Source organism: Miscanthus floridulus, chromosome 11 (assembly GCF_019320115.1).
Source record: "Miscanthus floridulus cultivar M001 chromosome 11, ASM1932011v1, whole genome shotgun sequence".
NCBI classification, from domain to species: Eukaryota; Viridiplantae; Streptophyta; class Magnoliopsida; order Poales; family Poaceae; genus Miscanthus; species Miscanthus floridulus.
Genome location: NC_089590.1, coordinates 73,954,130 through 73,967,828, shown reverse-complemented (window position 1 = coordinate 73,967,828; position 13,699 = coordinate 73,954,130). Strand labels below are relative to the sequence as shown.

Here is a 13,699-nt window from a genome sequence, read left to right as displayed (position 1 = left end):
ATGGTCATTCTGAATTGTCTGCGCAAATGTACTGTATTTTATACATGATCCCAAGAATTCAAACATTTTGGTGCTCCACAGGCGTGCGCAAGAAATCTACGTGGCCATGCACGAACAAGCTAAGCTCAAGAAGGAACCGTGGTCTCTGTACGTGAATACCATCTCCAATCAACCGCCGCCCATGGCGACGCGTGGACGTCTGCAACCTCGGTCAAGTCTGCAGGTTATGATCGAGTTGCACGAGGCGGAAAGTCAACAAGGTCGTGGACATGCATGTCACATGTCCCAACTCCCAAAAGTTCAAGGATAGGCACTGGACAATATATAGAAAAGTGAGATAAAACCTTGATCGTCCTGCGTGGGCAACCATCACACGAAAAGTGATCCGAAGCCAAGCAACGAGGTCAGGAGGTACTAATTAATCCACCGTTTCTGGCGTGCACATCTTTGGTTTTCCATATTATAGTGTGTGTGTGTATGCATGACGTCGGCATTTCCTGTGTGGCTGAGTCGGTCGTAAGTATGGACCGACAAGGAGCCGTGTAGTACAGACCTCCTCACGTTCCACGCCGGACGTTCAAACCTGCCGGTCTCGTCAAGTTCTTGACAACTCGTGGTGGCTCACGGTTGCTGAAACTCCCGCGCCATGGAACCTTACCTTGTTAAGTTTCGTTGCGTGTCAAGTGGTACAGTCCTGTTCAATCCTCCTTAGATACAAGTGAAAATTAAATTTGCTAGTACATCCTACGTAATGCTGGGAAGACTCCTCACTCCATCCTTAGCATTTACTCCGTATATATTCATCAACATTCAACAGTTATATACAGTTTATGTTTATGCGGTTGACCAATACATTATATTATTATACTAGTACCACAAAATGAGAAGGAAAATCCCTACTTACTGTTGCAGAGCCTCGGAGGGCCTCAAGAGGCTGCTCATTGAGCCCAGCCCAGTACCATTAAGTGGGCCTACGGACGCCCATATCTAACCGCCGAACCGGCCTCAGTTCCTGGGCCATGGAAGCCTAAACTAGCCTTCGACTCCGACGACCGACACGGCGGCGGCATCCCGGACCCCGAGCCGGCCGCCGCGTCCGGGAGCGTCGCTGTTGAATCGGTCAAGTCCACCCCGCGTCGGGCGGAGTCCCACTCCCACCAGCCGCGCCCCCACCTCCACCACCGCTCTCCTCTACTCCGTTCCGTACCGCTGTCCCCATGTACCACCTCCGATCTAGTGCTGCTTTCGCTGCAGAAAATGTAAATCCCCTTTGTTTTTTGTTTGTTTTTCTCCCTGTGCGCAGGATGACAAGGTCGTGGCGTTCCGCGACATCAACCCGTCGGCGTTCAGGTACATGCTGAGGAGTTGTTGTTCGTTTGTATAGCTCTCTGTTGCTTGGATAGGTCTAGATGTCGTGTTACGAGTCAGTCGGATGAAGTAAGGCGTAGGTTCATTTCGTCGAACATCTGGCGAGCATTGCAAGCAATGCGTTTTTTTTTTGTAGGGAATGGTGGAAGTATTCGATTGGAGCTTATTTTTCTGTGTGCTAGGCTGCTACGTTCTCTGTGTGACTGTAATCGTTCACTTAATTCATTGCCTTAAGCCCTCCCAAGCTTGTCATTTCTTCTAACTTCAAAGTATCTATGTGATCCTGAAGCAGTGAAGCTATTCATGGTTGTCCTCAGAACTTTACCTTTGTTATAGATTATGTCTCCATTGTTTTCGTTCACTTTCACAGACACATCAGCTGGCATTTTTTCTGACCATCTATACCAGTCTCACCTTAATTGTTACTTATATGAGTTTGGGTATCCTGTCAAACACTAACTCATAAGTGCTCCTTTGGACATTGGAGGGCTACTAGTAGTAGTGTTGAGGTGCTATACGCAGGCTCATGTTCATCTATATGAACTTCTGCATTCATATGAGCAGAAGCATCACACTTCCTTGCAATAAGTTGTCAGGAAAGGAATATTTGCACAAGAAAGTATCATAAATTTTACTATGTATCTGGGACAACATACTATATATCTTATAATTGGGTCATTGGGTGTTCTAGTTTCATGTAGTACGTATCTAGGACAACATACTGTATATCTTTATAATTGAGTGTTCTAGTTTCATGTAGCAATGACATAGTTGGTTTACAATTGAAACATAATAATTTGTGAGAAGTACATGATTCATGATGGTGATGCAAACAGCATGATACGTTGAAGTCTTCTTGTGGTTCTTGCTGGTTTTGTGTTTGATAAGCGTTAGACATGCTAGATCGAATTTTCACATGATTTACTCATAGGGCTAAACATGAGCTCGGTTCTCCTATTCACAGCCAGAAGAAATTATTGATTCATTATTACTACTTTTACGCCTTGTTTAGTTCACCCCCAAATTCCAAAAAGTTGCTACAGTACCTGTCACATCGAACGTTTGCGGTCCGTGCATGGAGCATTAAATGTAGACGAAAAGAAAAACTAATTGCACAGTTTGGTGGGAAATTGCGAGACGAACGTTTTAAGCCTAATTAGTCAATGTTTGGACACTATTTGCCAAATAAAAACGAAGGTGCTACAGTAGCCCCAAATTCCAAATTTCGCGAACTAAACCAGGGCTTAGTACCTCATTCTGCTTTGTTCATCCTCTTTTTTTTTTTTTGTTCTTGTTCAGCTTCATCTCCAGCCTACCCCAACTTGCTTGGGACTATAAGCCTTCGTTGTTATATTATTTTTTCTGAGAGCTTGTACTTCTGCGTTGTAAATGCCCAATTTATTTGCCTGAATATTTGTTTTGTGATTATGCTGTGCGATATTTGTAGGCACTATCTTGTCATACCCATTGATCATATACCAACTGTAAATAGCCTCCACAAAACCAAAGATGATCACCAGTTAGGTGGGTACTCTCTGGCTTCTTTCATCATATGAACGCTGCTTGATGTTGCATTTCACTATGCATCGTAGTGCAAGCCAGACTTGAAGAGTGAGCTGTTGCATTTCTTTTATTGTTGTCTTTCAGTCAGCCACATGGTGAAGGTGGGGAAAGACTTGCTCAATCAAGATGCTCCCAATTCTGAGGAACACAGGTATTTCAAAAGCCCATATGGAACAGGGGGAGTATATCTCAAGAGTCAAGATACTTATTCAATATTTTTACTGTCATTTCTCTTACATATGTAGTCTGCATTGTAGGTTTGGGTTCCATCAGCCCCCATTTAATAGTGTTGATCACCTTCATCTTCATTGCCTGGCACTGCCATTTATCCCCAGGTAAAGTAAGATTGATCCTTTGAATCAGAGCTTTAATTGCCATCTAAAATTATTTGTGCCGCTTTATATGACAGTTGGAGGCAAGTAAAATATACCCCTCTGGGACCTTTAGGGGGGTTTATAGAAGCTGAAAAGCTATTGGAAAGAATAAAACCAGAAGCAGAAGTATACAGTTAGCATTGATATTTTACTGATACCTGCTATCCCTGCTTATTTGCATTATTTTGTGTTCTTATTATGGGTCAATCACTATTTGTACATTATGTGAATATTTACTCTCTTCCCTCTTTTGTAATCATCAGTTGGCGCGTGTTGTGTATTGTAGTAACTGTTTGGACTTCTAAAAGACTAGATCTGATAATGTTGAACTAAATGAAACTAACCACTCTAGAAGTTACACTGAGCTTTCTTTCCTGTCTATGTATTCAAATTTAAATAAGCGTCCATCGCCTCAACATGCACGGGGAACTACCTGATTACTTTAGTTAAGAAATCATACCCTATCCTTTGTGCTTTAAGAACTGTAACTCAGTCAAATAGAATATAGATGCTAATGAGCAGCATATAAATGCGTGGTAGAACTTTGTTGTTAAATTACGAAGTTACTCCCTCTGTCCCAAATTATCTGTCACTTTTGGTTTTCACGCCGCAAGTTTGACTCGATTTGTAAAAAATACGTGCAACATTTGTATCGCCAAATAAATTTATTAAAAAACTAGATTCAAAGATCTTTCTAATGGTATCAATTATGTACCATAAATATTAATATTTTTTAATAAATAATTTGTCAAAGTTGTTTTTCGGAAAACGAAAACGATAGATATTTTGGGACGGAGGAAGTAAGTAGTACTTATGAAGAATGTGATAAAGAACTACTCCCTTCGTCCTTAAATATCTATCGTTTTGTTTTTTGAGAAACAACTTTGACTATATATATATAATATTAATATTTATGATACATAATTAATATTATTATATAGATATTTGAATCTAATTTTTAATAAATTTATTTAGAGATACAAATGTTGCATGTATTTTCTACAAATCGAGTTAAACTTTCGGCACGAAAACCAACGGTGAGAGTTAATTGAGGATAGGAGTAAGATACAGACGTGCTATGAGCCTATGGTTGCACTGGTGTTAACTGTTATAACTGGAGGTCTCTTTGATCAGCTCGCATATGGCTGAACCTGAACTGCAGTTTCTTTTTGGGTCTGACAGCCTCTATAAAAAGGAACGCAACCTACATTTGGATTTGGTTCATGGCATGTTGCTGCGTCATCATAGTTATGCAGGTCGGGTTATTATCATATGATTGCTCCCAGTTAGCCATCACTATTGTCACATGATTCTTTACAGTTAGGCTGTGTTTAGGTGTAGGAATTTAGATTTTGGGGCTACTGTAGCACGTTCGTTTTTATTTGGCAAATAGTGTTCAAACATGGACTAATTAGGCTCAAAACGTTCGTCTCACAATTTTCCACCAAACTGTGTAATTAGTTTTTTCTTTTCGTCTACATTTAATGCTCTATGCATGTGCCGTAAACATTCGATGTGACAGGTAGTGTAGCAACTTTTTGAAAGTTGAGGTGGAACTAAACGAGGGCTTAGACATCTCTGCCCTTGTTTAGTTGAAGGCCAAAATCCAAAAAGTTGCTACAGTACCTGTCACATCGAATGTTTGCGGCCCGTGCATGGAGCATTAAATGTAGACGAAAAGAAAAACTAATTGCACAGTTTGGTGGGAAATTGCGAGACGAACGTTTTAAGCCTAATTAGTCAATGTTTGGACACTATTTGCCAAATAAAAACGAACGTACTGCAGTAGCCCCAAAATCCTAATTTCACGAACTAAACAAGGGCTCTGTTTCAAGGCCTTGTAAATAAATGCAGCCTGTGCACTTCGGCCCCCATCTGAATGCATTATTGGAAGTACCGGAGATAGGCACTTGTTGCCATGGTGATAGGCACGGAAACCTGCACTCCTGCAGCGATATTTGGCGAACACTAATAGTTGTTTGCCCCATTTTAAGATATCTTTTTATTACTGCATAATTGCCATCGTCCCTCTGCTGTTGTTCCACAGTGTCTACACTACCTGCTACGGCTTGTTGTGTTGCCCGGCTGCCAGAGTTGTGTATTATTGCGGCTTGATGCCGTATGATTACTGCTTAATATACTGTCTACTAGACTACTACAAACCATCTCGTTAGAAAAAATAAATAATATGTCATGTGCCAATTCTTTCCCAGAAAATATTGTGGCCGCCTGTACCAGCTTCCACCACCACCAGCAGGCAAGCGGAAAACCAGGTGATGATGATACTTTTGTATGGTAAAGTGATAGAACAATGGTTGATCCCTATATGATTGCAAGCAAACAAATACAAAATGATGGAGTGCCTCTTGCCTTCGCTTTGTTCCAAAGCAAAATGCGTGCTTTCAAAAAGCGTGCTGTTTTGCAAATTTTGCTTCTGTCGCACTTCAAAGTGTCCAGTAGGCAGTAGCACATAGTACTCCAGCGAAATACCCAAGATTTTTCAACTCCCTCAGTTGTAAGAGTGCAGTGCAGGTTCGGGTTTCTTATCAATTATCATGGAAAATGCCATATCTACAGCAGGCTTCATGTCCCATGCATGAGCCAAATCATGATACGATCTAAAGATGATGGCCCGTATTGTGTGTTCTGCACTTCGGTTGCATTCGTTCGTTGTTTTCGTGCACGCAAAGTCGGACAATCTTTGAAGTGTCACGTCTGTTTGCCTTTGCTATTTTCTTTACTCGTCATGTTCAATGGCTCCTTAGTGGGTTGATCCTCCCCGTTTGGGGAAAAAAAAATTGGGTGCAATCTCCTTGCACCGGCACATCCGTGTAGGCCCACTCGGATGGAAGCTACGTGTTCCAATAAAATCCATCGCACGGCCAGACGTGGTGCAGCTCCTTCGATGGCCGAGGGTTCAAAAACTTTGACGGTTAGCAAGTAACTGAAAACTCTACCCATGGCCACGTGATGGACATCCTCGGATGCGTGGCATCCATCCAAGTGGGTTTGTGCGGAGACGTCGGTGTAGGGAGACTGCACGCAATTGTTTTCCCCGTTTGGTAGTGCTTGAGGTGGCTTCGGCTTTTCCCTGCACTATGTCCAGTCATTTTCTCTCACATCTCAAAATTAATTAGAAGTCTTTGAAGCCATAATTTTTGGCTTCATCGGCTTCGGTTCATCCGCGCACTCAAAGCCATGCCGAACAAGGTCTTAGGTAATATTTTAAGTTGTAATTTACGTGCCAGTATGGTCGAGTTCGTAGCAAAGCAAACCACCAATCGGTACACTAGACGATGATGGCAGGGGCGGATCCAGCATCGGATTAGCCGAGACTCGAGCCCTTACTATCGCCGCCGGATGTATGGAGCTCTCCTAAGCTCTCGTTATAAGTTTGTAGTCATTTGAAGTGAAAAATAAAAAGGGATTCTCCCCCTTATTTTTTGCATTGTGCCTCTCCTAACAAATATTTTTGGATCTGCCAATGGACGGTGGCTATGTTAACTTGGCCCAGATAACAGCCAGATGTCTTTCAAAAAACCAATAACGTCCGTGTTACCTTGTGACGGCAGAGAGGACATGCAAAGCATGAGTGCATGAATCGTGAACAGCAGGGCAACTGTCTCGGCTTAAGACGCTTGCGTTCTTGAATCGTGAACAGCAGGGCAACTTCTTTCTGTAGGGTTTCCCAGCTTTGCATTCGCGGCTGTGGAGTGTGGACCAACAAGGCAACAAACCAGAGCGTAGTACCAGGCTCTAGCCTCTTGGCAAGCGTCCATCGGCCGGGGCCCTCGAGCACGGACCACGCGGCCCACGCCATACGACAGCACCCAGCTTGGCCAGCTATCCACAGCTGTTATCCCCGGCCGGCGTACGGTCCCGTACCTGTCCATCATCACGTCATATTGATCAGGCAGGGGCAGCCAAAGCCAATGCAGACTCGCAGCGCAGAGACGCAGAGCCGCTCGTTGCATTCATGTCCGGATGTCCAGAACAGTTTCGCTGCCGCGGTGGCGGTGCCGCCCGCCGTATGCGAGTCCTTGTCGTTGTGGCAATGGCATTGGAATCCGAGACAGGCTACGCGACGGCGGAGGAGGAAGGTGACAACGGCCTCGCTGTCTCTGTCTCTGGCCTCGCCCTCTCCGTCCCCGTACATCAGCTAGTTGCACGAACGCTCGTCTTCTTCTGCCGCAATTCGACGAATCGAATCGAATCGAATCGGCTCGGTGTTTCGCAGAGCCAGTGAACGTGATTTCAAATTCGAATCCCTAATCCGTACTATTTGGGATCTCAGAAGTCAGAAGGCGAGTCTGAGAGAGCAGTTGTTAGCTTCCGAGGCAAGGAAAGGATGCAACGGCCCTGCATTAACCTCTCGTCTTGTATAGTTTACGTTACAAGTTGTTGTAACGCTACAAGGATGTCCGTAATGTACCTTGCGGAATGCGTATTTCAAATGGGACGCGTATACATTGCTACAGTGAGGAGCGCGCCAGAACAGGGACAGACGCTGCTGCCCAATCAAACGCGGCAAAAAGAACTGTTTTTGCATGTACGCCTTCACAACATGTAGAAATGCAAAAACCTTGCGCGATACTTATTTGGTTGGCGCACCGGTTCCAGCTAACTGTGCTCACGATAACGCTGCCATGATGGCGCCTAATAATTCACGGGAACTGACACTATTCTGAGGCGAAAGATCAGTCGAACTAATCCACTTCGGTGGGTTCCTGATTATCCTATTGAGGGCCTTTCGGCTCTTGTATATCTATTTTGTTTGGCTTGCTGCTTTGCATCGTCTACGGTAGCCCCAACGTATTTTCCTACACGAAAGAGGAGACCGGAAAAGCGAAGAAAGTACGGGGTTCACCTAAAAGCACGGGTAATCTAATCACTCTCTCTATCCAATGCACTGCATGCGTCCTCCTGAAATTTATCAGGACGCCTTTAGTTTGTTGTAGTACGTATGTTGCAACAGCTTTCTCTACTTCAATCAAATGCATAGCTGTCCTTGCTACGAACTCAGGAGCTAAATCTTCCAAACAAAAAAAAAAAACGGATCAGCTTTCTCAACTCAAGTGAAAAAGAGAGAGAGAGAAAGAAAGACATGCATGCAGGTTTTCTGGAACTCATCATGCATGCAAGTACGCCTAGTACAGCATTCGAGGCCCCGGATGTGAAAATTTTTGGCTTCACTTTCGTTTGTATTTGGCAAAAATTGTCCAATTATGGACTATTTAGGCTTAAAAGATTCGTCTCGCCAATTACAGGCAAACTGTGCAATTAGTTATTCTTTTTAGCTACATTTAATGCTCCATGTATGTACCGCAAAATTTGATGTGATGGAAAATCTTGAAAATTTTTGGATTTTGGGTAGCATCTAAATGGGGCCTAAACCATCGTCATTTCCCCTCGAGTCGAGAATTGCGTCACAGACGGTCGCCCACGAGATGACGAATCGATGCCCCCGTGTCGCGGAGGTCAACCAGCCGGTGGCTGGCAGTGCAACTCCCCGGCATCAGCTCGCTGCTGCCTCGCTTCACTCTTCTCCCTCCCTGCCGGCCAACCCGACTGCTGCACAGCCACGCCCGCGAGGTCGCGACCGTGATCCACCTTTGTTCACACACGTCAAAACCAAGCGGCGGCCGCGCCTGCGTGGCCTCCATGCACCGTCCCCGGCCGGACGGACTGCGCCAGTCCCAGTCCCACCGACCACCGTGGCGCGCGATAAGATTCGCCAACCGGCCCCAGTCCCTCCCGCTGCACCGTCTCCACGCTTCAAAAGCCCCCGCTAAACCTTAACCTCCCGAGTCCACCGTCGCCACGCCCAAAAAACCGAGGATTTTCACACCCAAACCGCCGCAGCCATGCGTCTCCTCTGCTGCTTGGCCGCTCTCCTCGTCCTCGCTCTCCAACACCAATGCCACGGCCTACTACTCCTCCCGCTCACCAACACGCTGCTCTCCTCGCTTCGCGGGGCCAATGACACCGCCACGCCCGTGCACCACCTCCTCCGCTCCTCGTCGCTCCGCTCGGCCGCGCGCCACGGCCGGCACCGCGCGCGCAGGAGCCCGCCGCCGCCTCACGGCGGACGCCACCGCCAGCTCTCGCTCCCGCTCTCCCCGGGCAGCGACTACACGTTGTCCCTGTCCGTGGGGCCGGCGTCCGCCGCTGCGCCGGTGTCGCTCTTCCTCGACACCGGCAGCGACCTCGTGTGGTTCCCCTGCGCCCCCTTCACCTGCATGCTCTGCGAGGGCAAGGCCACGCCGTCGCCGGGCCACTCGAGGCCGCCGCTGCCGCTGCCGCCGCCGCCGGACTCCCGCCGCGTCCCCTGCGCGTCGCCGCTCTGCTCCGCGGCGCACGCCTCGGCGCCGCCGTCGGACCTCTGCGCCGCGGCGGGGTGCCCGCTGGAGGACATCGAGACGGGCTCGTGCCGCGGCGCGTCCCACGCGTGCCCGCCGCTGTACTACGCGTACGGGGACGGCAGCCTCGTGGCGCACCTGAGGCGCGGCCGCGTCGGGCTGGGCGCGCGCGCGTCCAGCGTGGCCGTCGACAACTTCACCTTCGCCTGCGCGCACACGGCGCTGGGCGAGCCTGTCGGGGTGGCGGGGTTCGGCCGCGGCCCGCTCTCGCTGCCGGGCCAGCTCGCTCCGCAGCTCTCCGGCAGGTTCTCGTACTGCCTCGTGTCCCACTCCTTCCGCGCCGACCGGCTCATCCGGCCTAGCCCCCTCATCCTGGGCCGCAGCCCAGACGCCGCCGCCGCCGGCCTCGGCGCCGCAGCCGAGGCGGACGGCTTCGTGTACACGCCGCTGCTCCACAACCCGAAGCACCCGTACTTCTACTCGGTGGCGCTGGAGGCTGTCTCGGTAGGCGCGACGAGGATCCAGGCCCGGCCGGAGCTCGCGCGCGTGGACCGCGCCGGGAACGGCGGGATGGTGGTGGACTCGGGAACCACCTTCACCATGCTGCCCAACGAGACGTACGCGCGGGTGGCCGAGGCGTTCGCCCGCGCGATGGCCGCGGCGGGGTTCGGGCGCGCCGAGCGCGCCGAGGAACAGACGGGGCTCACGCTCTGCTATCACTACGCCGCCGCGTCGGACCGCGGCGTGCCGCCGCTGGCGCTGCACTTCCGGGGCAATGCCACGGTGGCGCTGCCCCGGAGGAACTACTTCATGGGGTTCAAGAGCGAGGAGGCGGCAGGGGCCGAGAGGAAGGACGACGTGGGGTGCCTCATGCTGATGAACGGCGGGGACGCGTCCGGTGAGGAGGGTGATGGGCCCGCCGGCACGCTGGGCAACTTCCAGCAGCAGGGGTTCGAGGTGGTGTACGACGTGGACGCCGGCCGCGTCGGGTTCGCACGCCGCCGGTGTACGGACCTGTGGGATTCGCTGTCTCGCCGGTGATGCTTCCACTCTCCACTTGTATTGTATCATCACCCACTCACCCAGACGTAGCTTAGCATTTGCTGGTTGTGCTTGTACAGAGCCAGAGCCACTGCCGCCGCGTATGTTGTAATAACTTGTACTAGTATCTTCTTCGGTCTAATCATGTCGTTCTTGTTGTAAATGAAATGAAATCTTTAATAGCCCGGTATTTTCAATTTGTCTGTCAAGCGCTGTGGGAACCTGTGTTGTTGCCGAGGGCCTTGTTTAGATCACCTTTAAATCCTAAGTTTTTTCACTCTCTTTTTATCATATTAATTTTTTGACACATGCATGGAGCATTAAATGTAGGTAAAAAATAACTAATTGCACAGTTTGGTTGTAAATCACCTGACAAATTTTTTGAGCCTAATTAATCTATGATCGGACAAAATTTGTTAAATACAAACGAAATATGCTACAGTGTTCAGATAAAAAAAATTGCAATCTAAACAAGTCCAAGATCGAGAAGGACTCCACGGGTTGCTAGCAACAGGGAGACAGCAGTAAACAGACACGAAGCTTTGGCACATTTGATGAATCATTGTCCTGCTGATGCTGTTGCTGGTTCCGTTTCCAAATTCCGAGATCTGCGGCCCGTCCCACGCTGGAGAGCAATGGCATTCGAAATCGCACAACACCTTGGCACCTTGCTGCAGGTTAGGCCCTGTTTACATTTCAAAAATTTTCACCTAAAGTATCACATCGAATCTCGTGACACATACATAGAGTACTAAATATAGACGAAAAACAAAGCTAATTGCATAGTTGGGGGAGAAATCGTGAGACAAAACTTTCAAACCTAATTAGTCCATAATTAGACACTAATTGCCAAATACAAACGAAAATGGTACAGTAACCAAAACCAAAAAATTTTGGCAACTAAACGCGCCCTTACTCTCTCTGTCTGTCTAGAAAAAAAAAACGAACCTGAACACGAATGGACGGAAAGAGTAAACAAAAACACCATGATGCAGGTCTAAACAAAAAAAACACCTTGATTGCTGTTGCACACTTGAACTTGCACGGGAAGCCAGTGGATTTTGTCAAAAAAAAAAGGATAGAAAAAGAGGACGGAGAGTACAGTGGCAGGCAGGTTTTGCAGGCGAGCAAGGCTGCAAAGCTGAGAAAATGAATGGATGTACGTACGGACCACGGGAGTGGCTGCGCACGTGTGGAGTGGTGAGCCGAGCATGAGCTGGCGGCCTTTGTCTCCAGCTGGAAAGGCAGGGCGAGGTTCATAAGTTGCATGGTCCACGTGCGTCAGAAACGACCGTAGTCCGTCCTAAAATAAGTGCTCATAACGTGTTTGACTAAATATATACCAAAAAAAAAAAGTAATAATGCTTATGGAACAAAATATAGTCTGTTCGTTTCATCGTAAACGATCGTGAATTATTTACTGTCGGCTGATTTGGTTGGTTTGGTGTGAGAGAAAAATACTGTTCCAGCTTATAATCCACGATCGTATACGATCGTATAAGCCCAGCCGAACACGCTGACATATTCTTAGATTAATCACAACATATATTTTCATAATAAATCTATTTATAGAGATATAAATATTGATATTATTTGTCGGGTACCATAAAAATGAGTCCTCTGAGTAAGAACTGAAAAAATCGCTTAGACATTGTAAATATCGAAGCCAAGAGACAACCACCGACAAACCCCCACCTTATCCGAGGCCCGGCTGGACCACCCGGCCCACCTCGAACAATATCCGGGCTCACCCGAAACGGGCTCGGCCCAGAACAAAACCACAAGGCCTCAGACGAGGTACCGGTTTTCTGACTCGCCCGAGGCCCCGCGCTATAAGACCTCGGACGAGGTACCGATTCTCCGACTCGTCCGAGGCCCCACGCCACGAGGCCTCGGACGAGCGCCCAGTTATCGACTCGCTCGAAGCTGGCTCGGCATCAACCCCGTCACCGCCGCCTTGACCGACTTCTCTGATGGGACGTCACGTCCAACTAATGCGTCCAACCACTTCCGCGACGTCAGCCGAACGACGGCACGATACATCGGAGTGGCCGACGAGACGGGAGCCACATCGACGCCATGCCGTCCGGGACAGGACGGGACAGGGGTTACAGGCCGCTATGCTCGGCACTGTGCCCACGGCTGACACCCGTGCTGCACTGTGCTGCCTAACCCCTGCTCCAAGGACAGCACGGCGTGGAAAATCAAGTCCGGGTCCCTGTAGCCTCGAAATCAACGTACAAGACCAACTGCACCCTCCGAGCCTCGGCTATCCGCTCCCAGGCTCCTATAGCCTCGGGACTCGCGCCCACCGAGCCTCCCACAATGGTTCAGTCTCTGCACCAACTAGGCCTCGGCTCTCTACGTTGTCAGCACTCTAGGACCGGCACGTCGTCCGCAGTACGCGCCATGCCCTGCGTCAAGCTGCAGGAGCTCCCACGTCATGCACAGGGCCGAGCTCCTGTAGCCTTGGAATCAGCGCACCCACGCCGTCGCATCTACCCAGCCTCGGCTCTCCGCGCCGGTCAAACATACAGTGACCAGCACGCCTCCAACAGAAGAAGGCGCGCATGCCACCACAGGAGCTCCCACGTCGCACAGAATCAGGCGTGACCCGCGCGTCACTCCAGTGAACCGAGGATAAGACCGCTCCACCGACCATGCCGCTACAGTGATGAGCTGCAGGGCTCAGACATACCGCCTCTGCTCACAAAACGCCACGTAGCAAATACATATACCGCCCCTATGCCTCCCTTCGACTATAAAAGAGAGTGACCAGGGCCGCTTCAAGAGAGAGAGGAGACTCACACGTGCAAGCAACGCACAACGCTCTGTAACACGCACGCTCCCTCACTACAAGAGATCAACATCTCAAGCAACCCACGCCACTCTACGCTGAGACCTAGGACTAGCTCCCTCTCTTGCTTAGCTTGTAAGCCCCTACTACAAGCACCTCGGTGCAAGGAATACAAGATCGCTCTCTCAGACTAGACG

The 13,699-nt window shown here is 48.9% G+C and overlaps 2 protein-coding genes across 2 annotated transcripts; both read left to right on the top strand.

Moving 5' to 3' along the window:
• LOC136492206 (bifunctional adenosine 5'-phosphosulfate phosphorylase/adenylylsulfatase HINT4-like) lies at positions 1 to 3,660 on the top strand. The gene is made up of 7 exons (XM_066488305.1): positions 1 to 28; positions 1,010 to 1,203; positions 1,304 to 1,350; positions 2,816 to 2,892; positions 3,016 to 3,082; positions 3,189 to 3,266; positions 3,341 to 3,660. Exons 1-7 carry the CDS (start codon positions 1 to 3, stop codon positions 3,441 to 3,443), a joined length of 594 nt encoding a protein of 197 aa, XP_066344402.1. The 3' UTR covers positions 3,444 to 3,660.
• Positions 3,661 to 8,980: 5,320 nt separating this feature from the next.
• Positions 8,981 to 10,887, top strand: LOC136494103 (probable aspartyl protease At4g16563). The gene has a single exon (XM_066490248.1). The coding sequence runs from the start codon at positions 9,170 to 9,172 to the stop codon at positions 10,703 to 10,705; it is 1,536 nt and encodes a 511-aa protein (XP_066346345.1). The 5' UTR covers positions 8,981 to 9,169; the 3' UTR covers positions 10,706 to 10,887.
• Positions 10,888 to 13,699: the final 2,812 nt, after the last annotated feature.

Excerpts from the sequence above, each read along its gene's own strand:
- LOC136494103 (XM_066490248.1), top strand. The coding sequence starts at position 9,170 with ATGCGTCTCCTCTGCTGCTTGGCCGCTCTCCTCGTCCTCGCTCTCCAA.
- LOC136492206 (XM_066488305.1), top strand. The coding sequence starts at position 1 with ATGGTCATTCTGAATTGTCTGCGCAAAT. Across the intron at positions 29-1,009 it reads TCTGAATTGTCTGCGCAAAT|TTCCTGGGCCATGGAAGCCT; the intron begins GTACTGTATTTT and ends AACCGGCCTCAG. Across the intron at positions 1,204-1,303 it reads GCTCTCCTCTACTCCGTTCC|GATGACAAGGTCGTGGCGTT; the intron begins GTACCGCTGTCC and ends CCCTGTGCGCAG.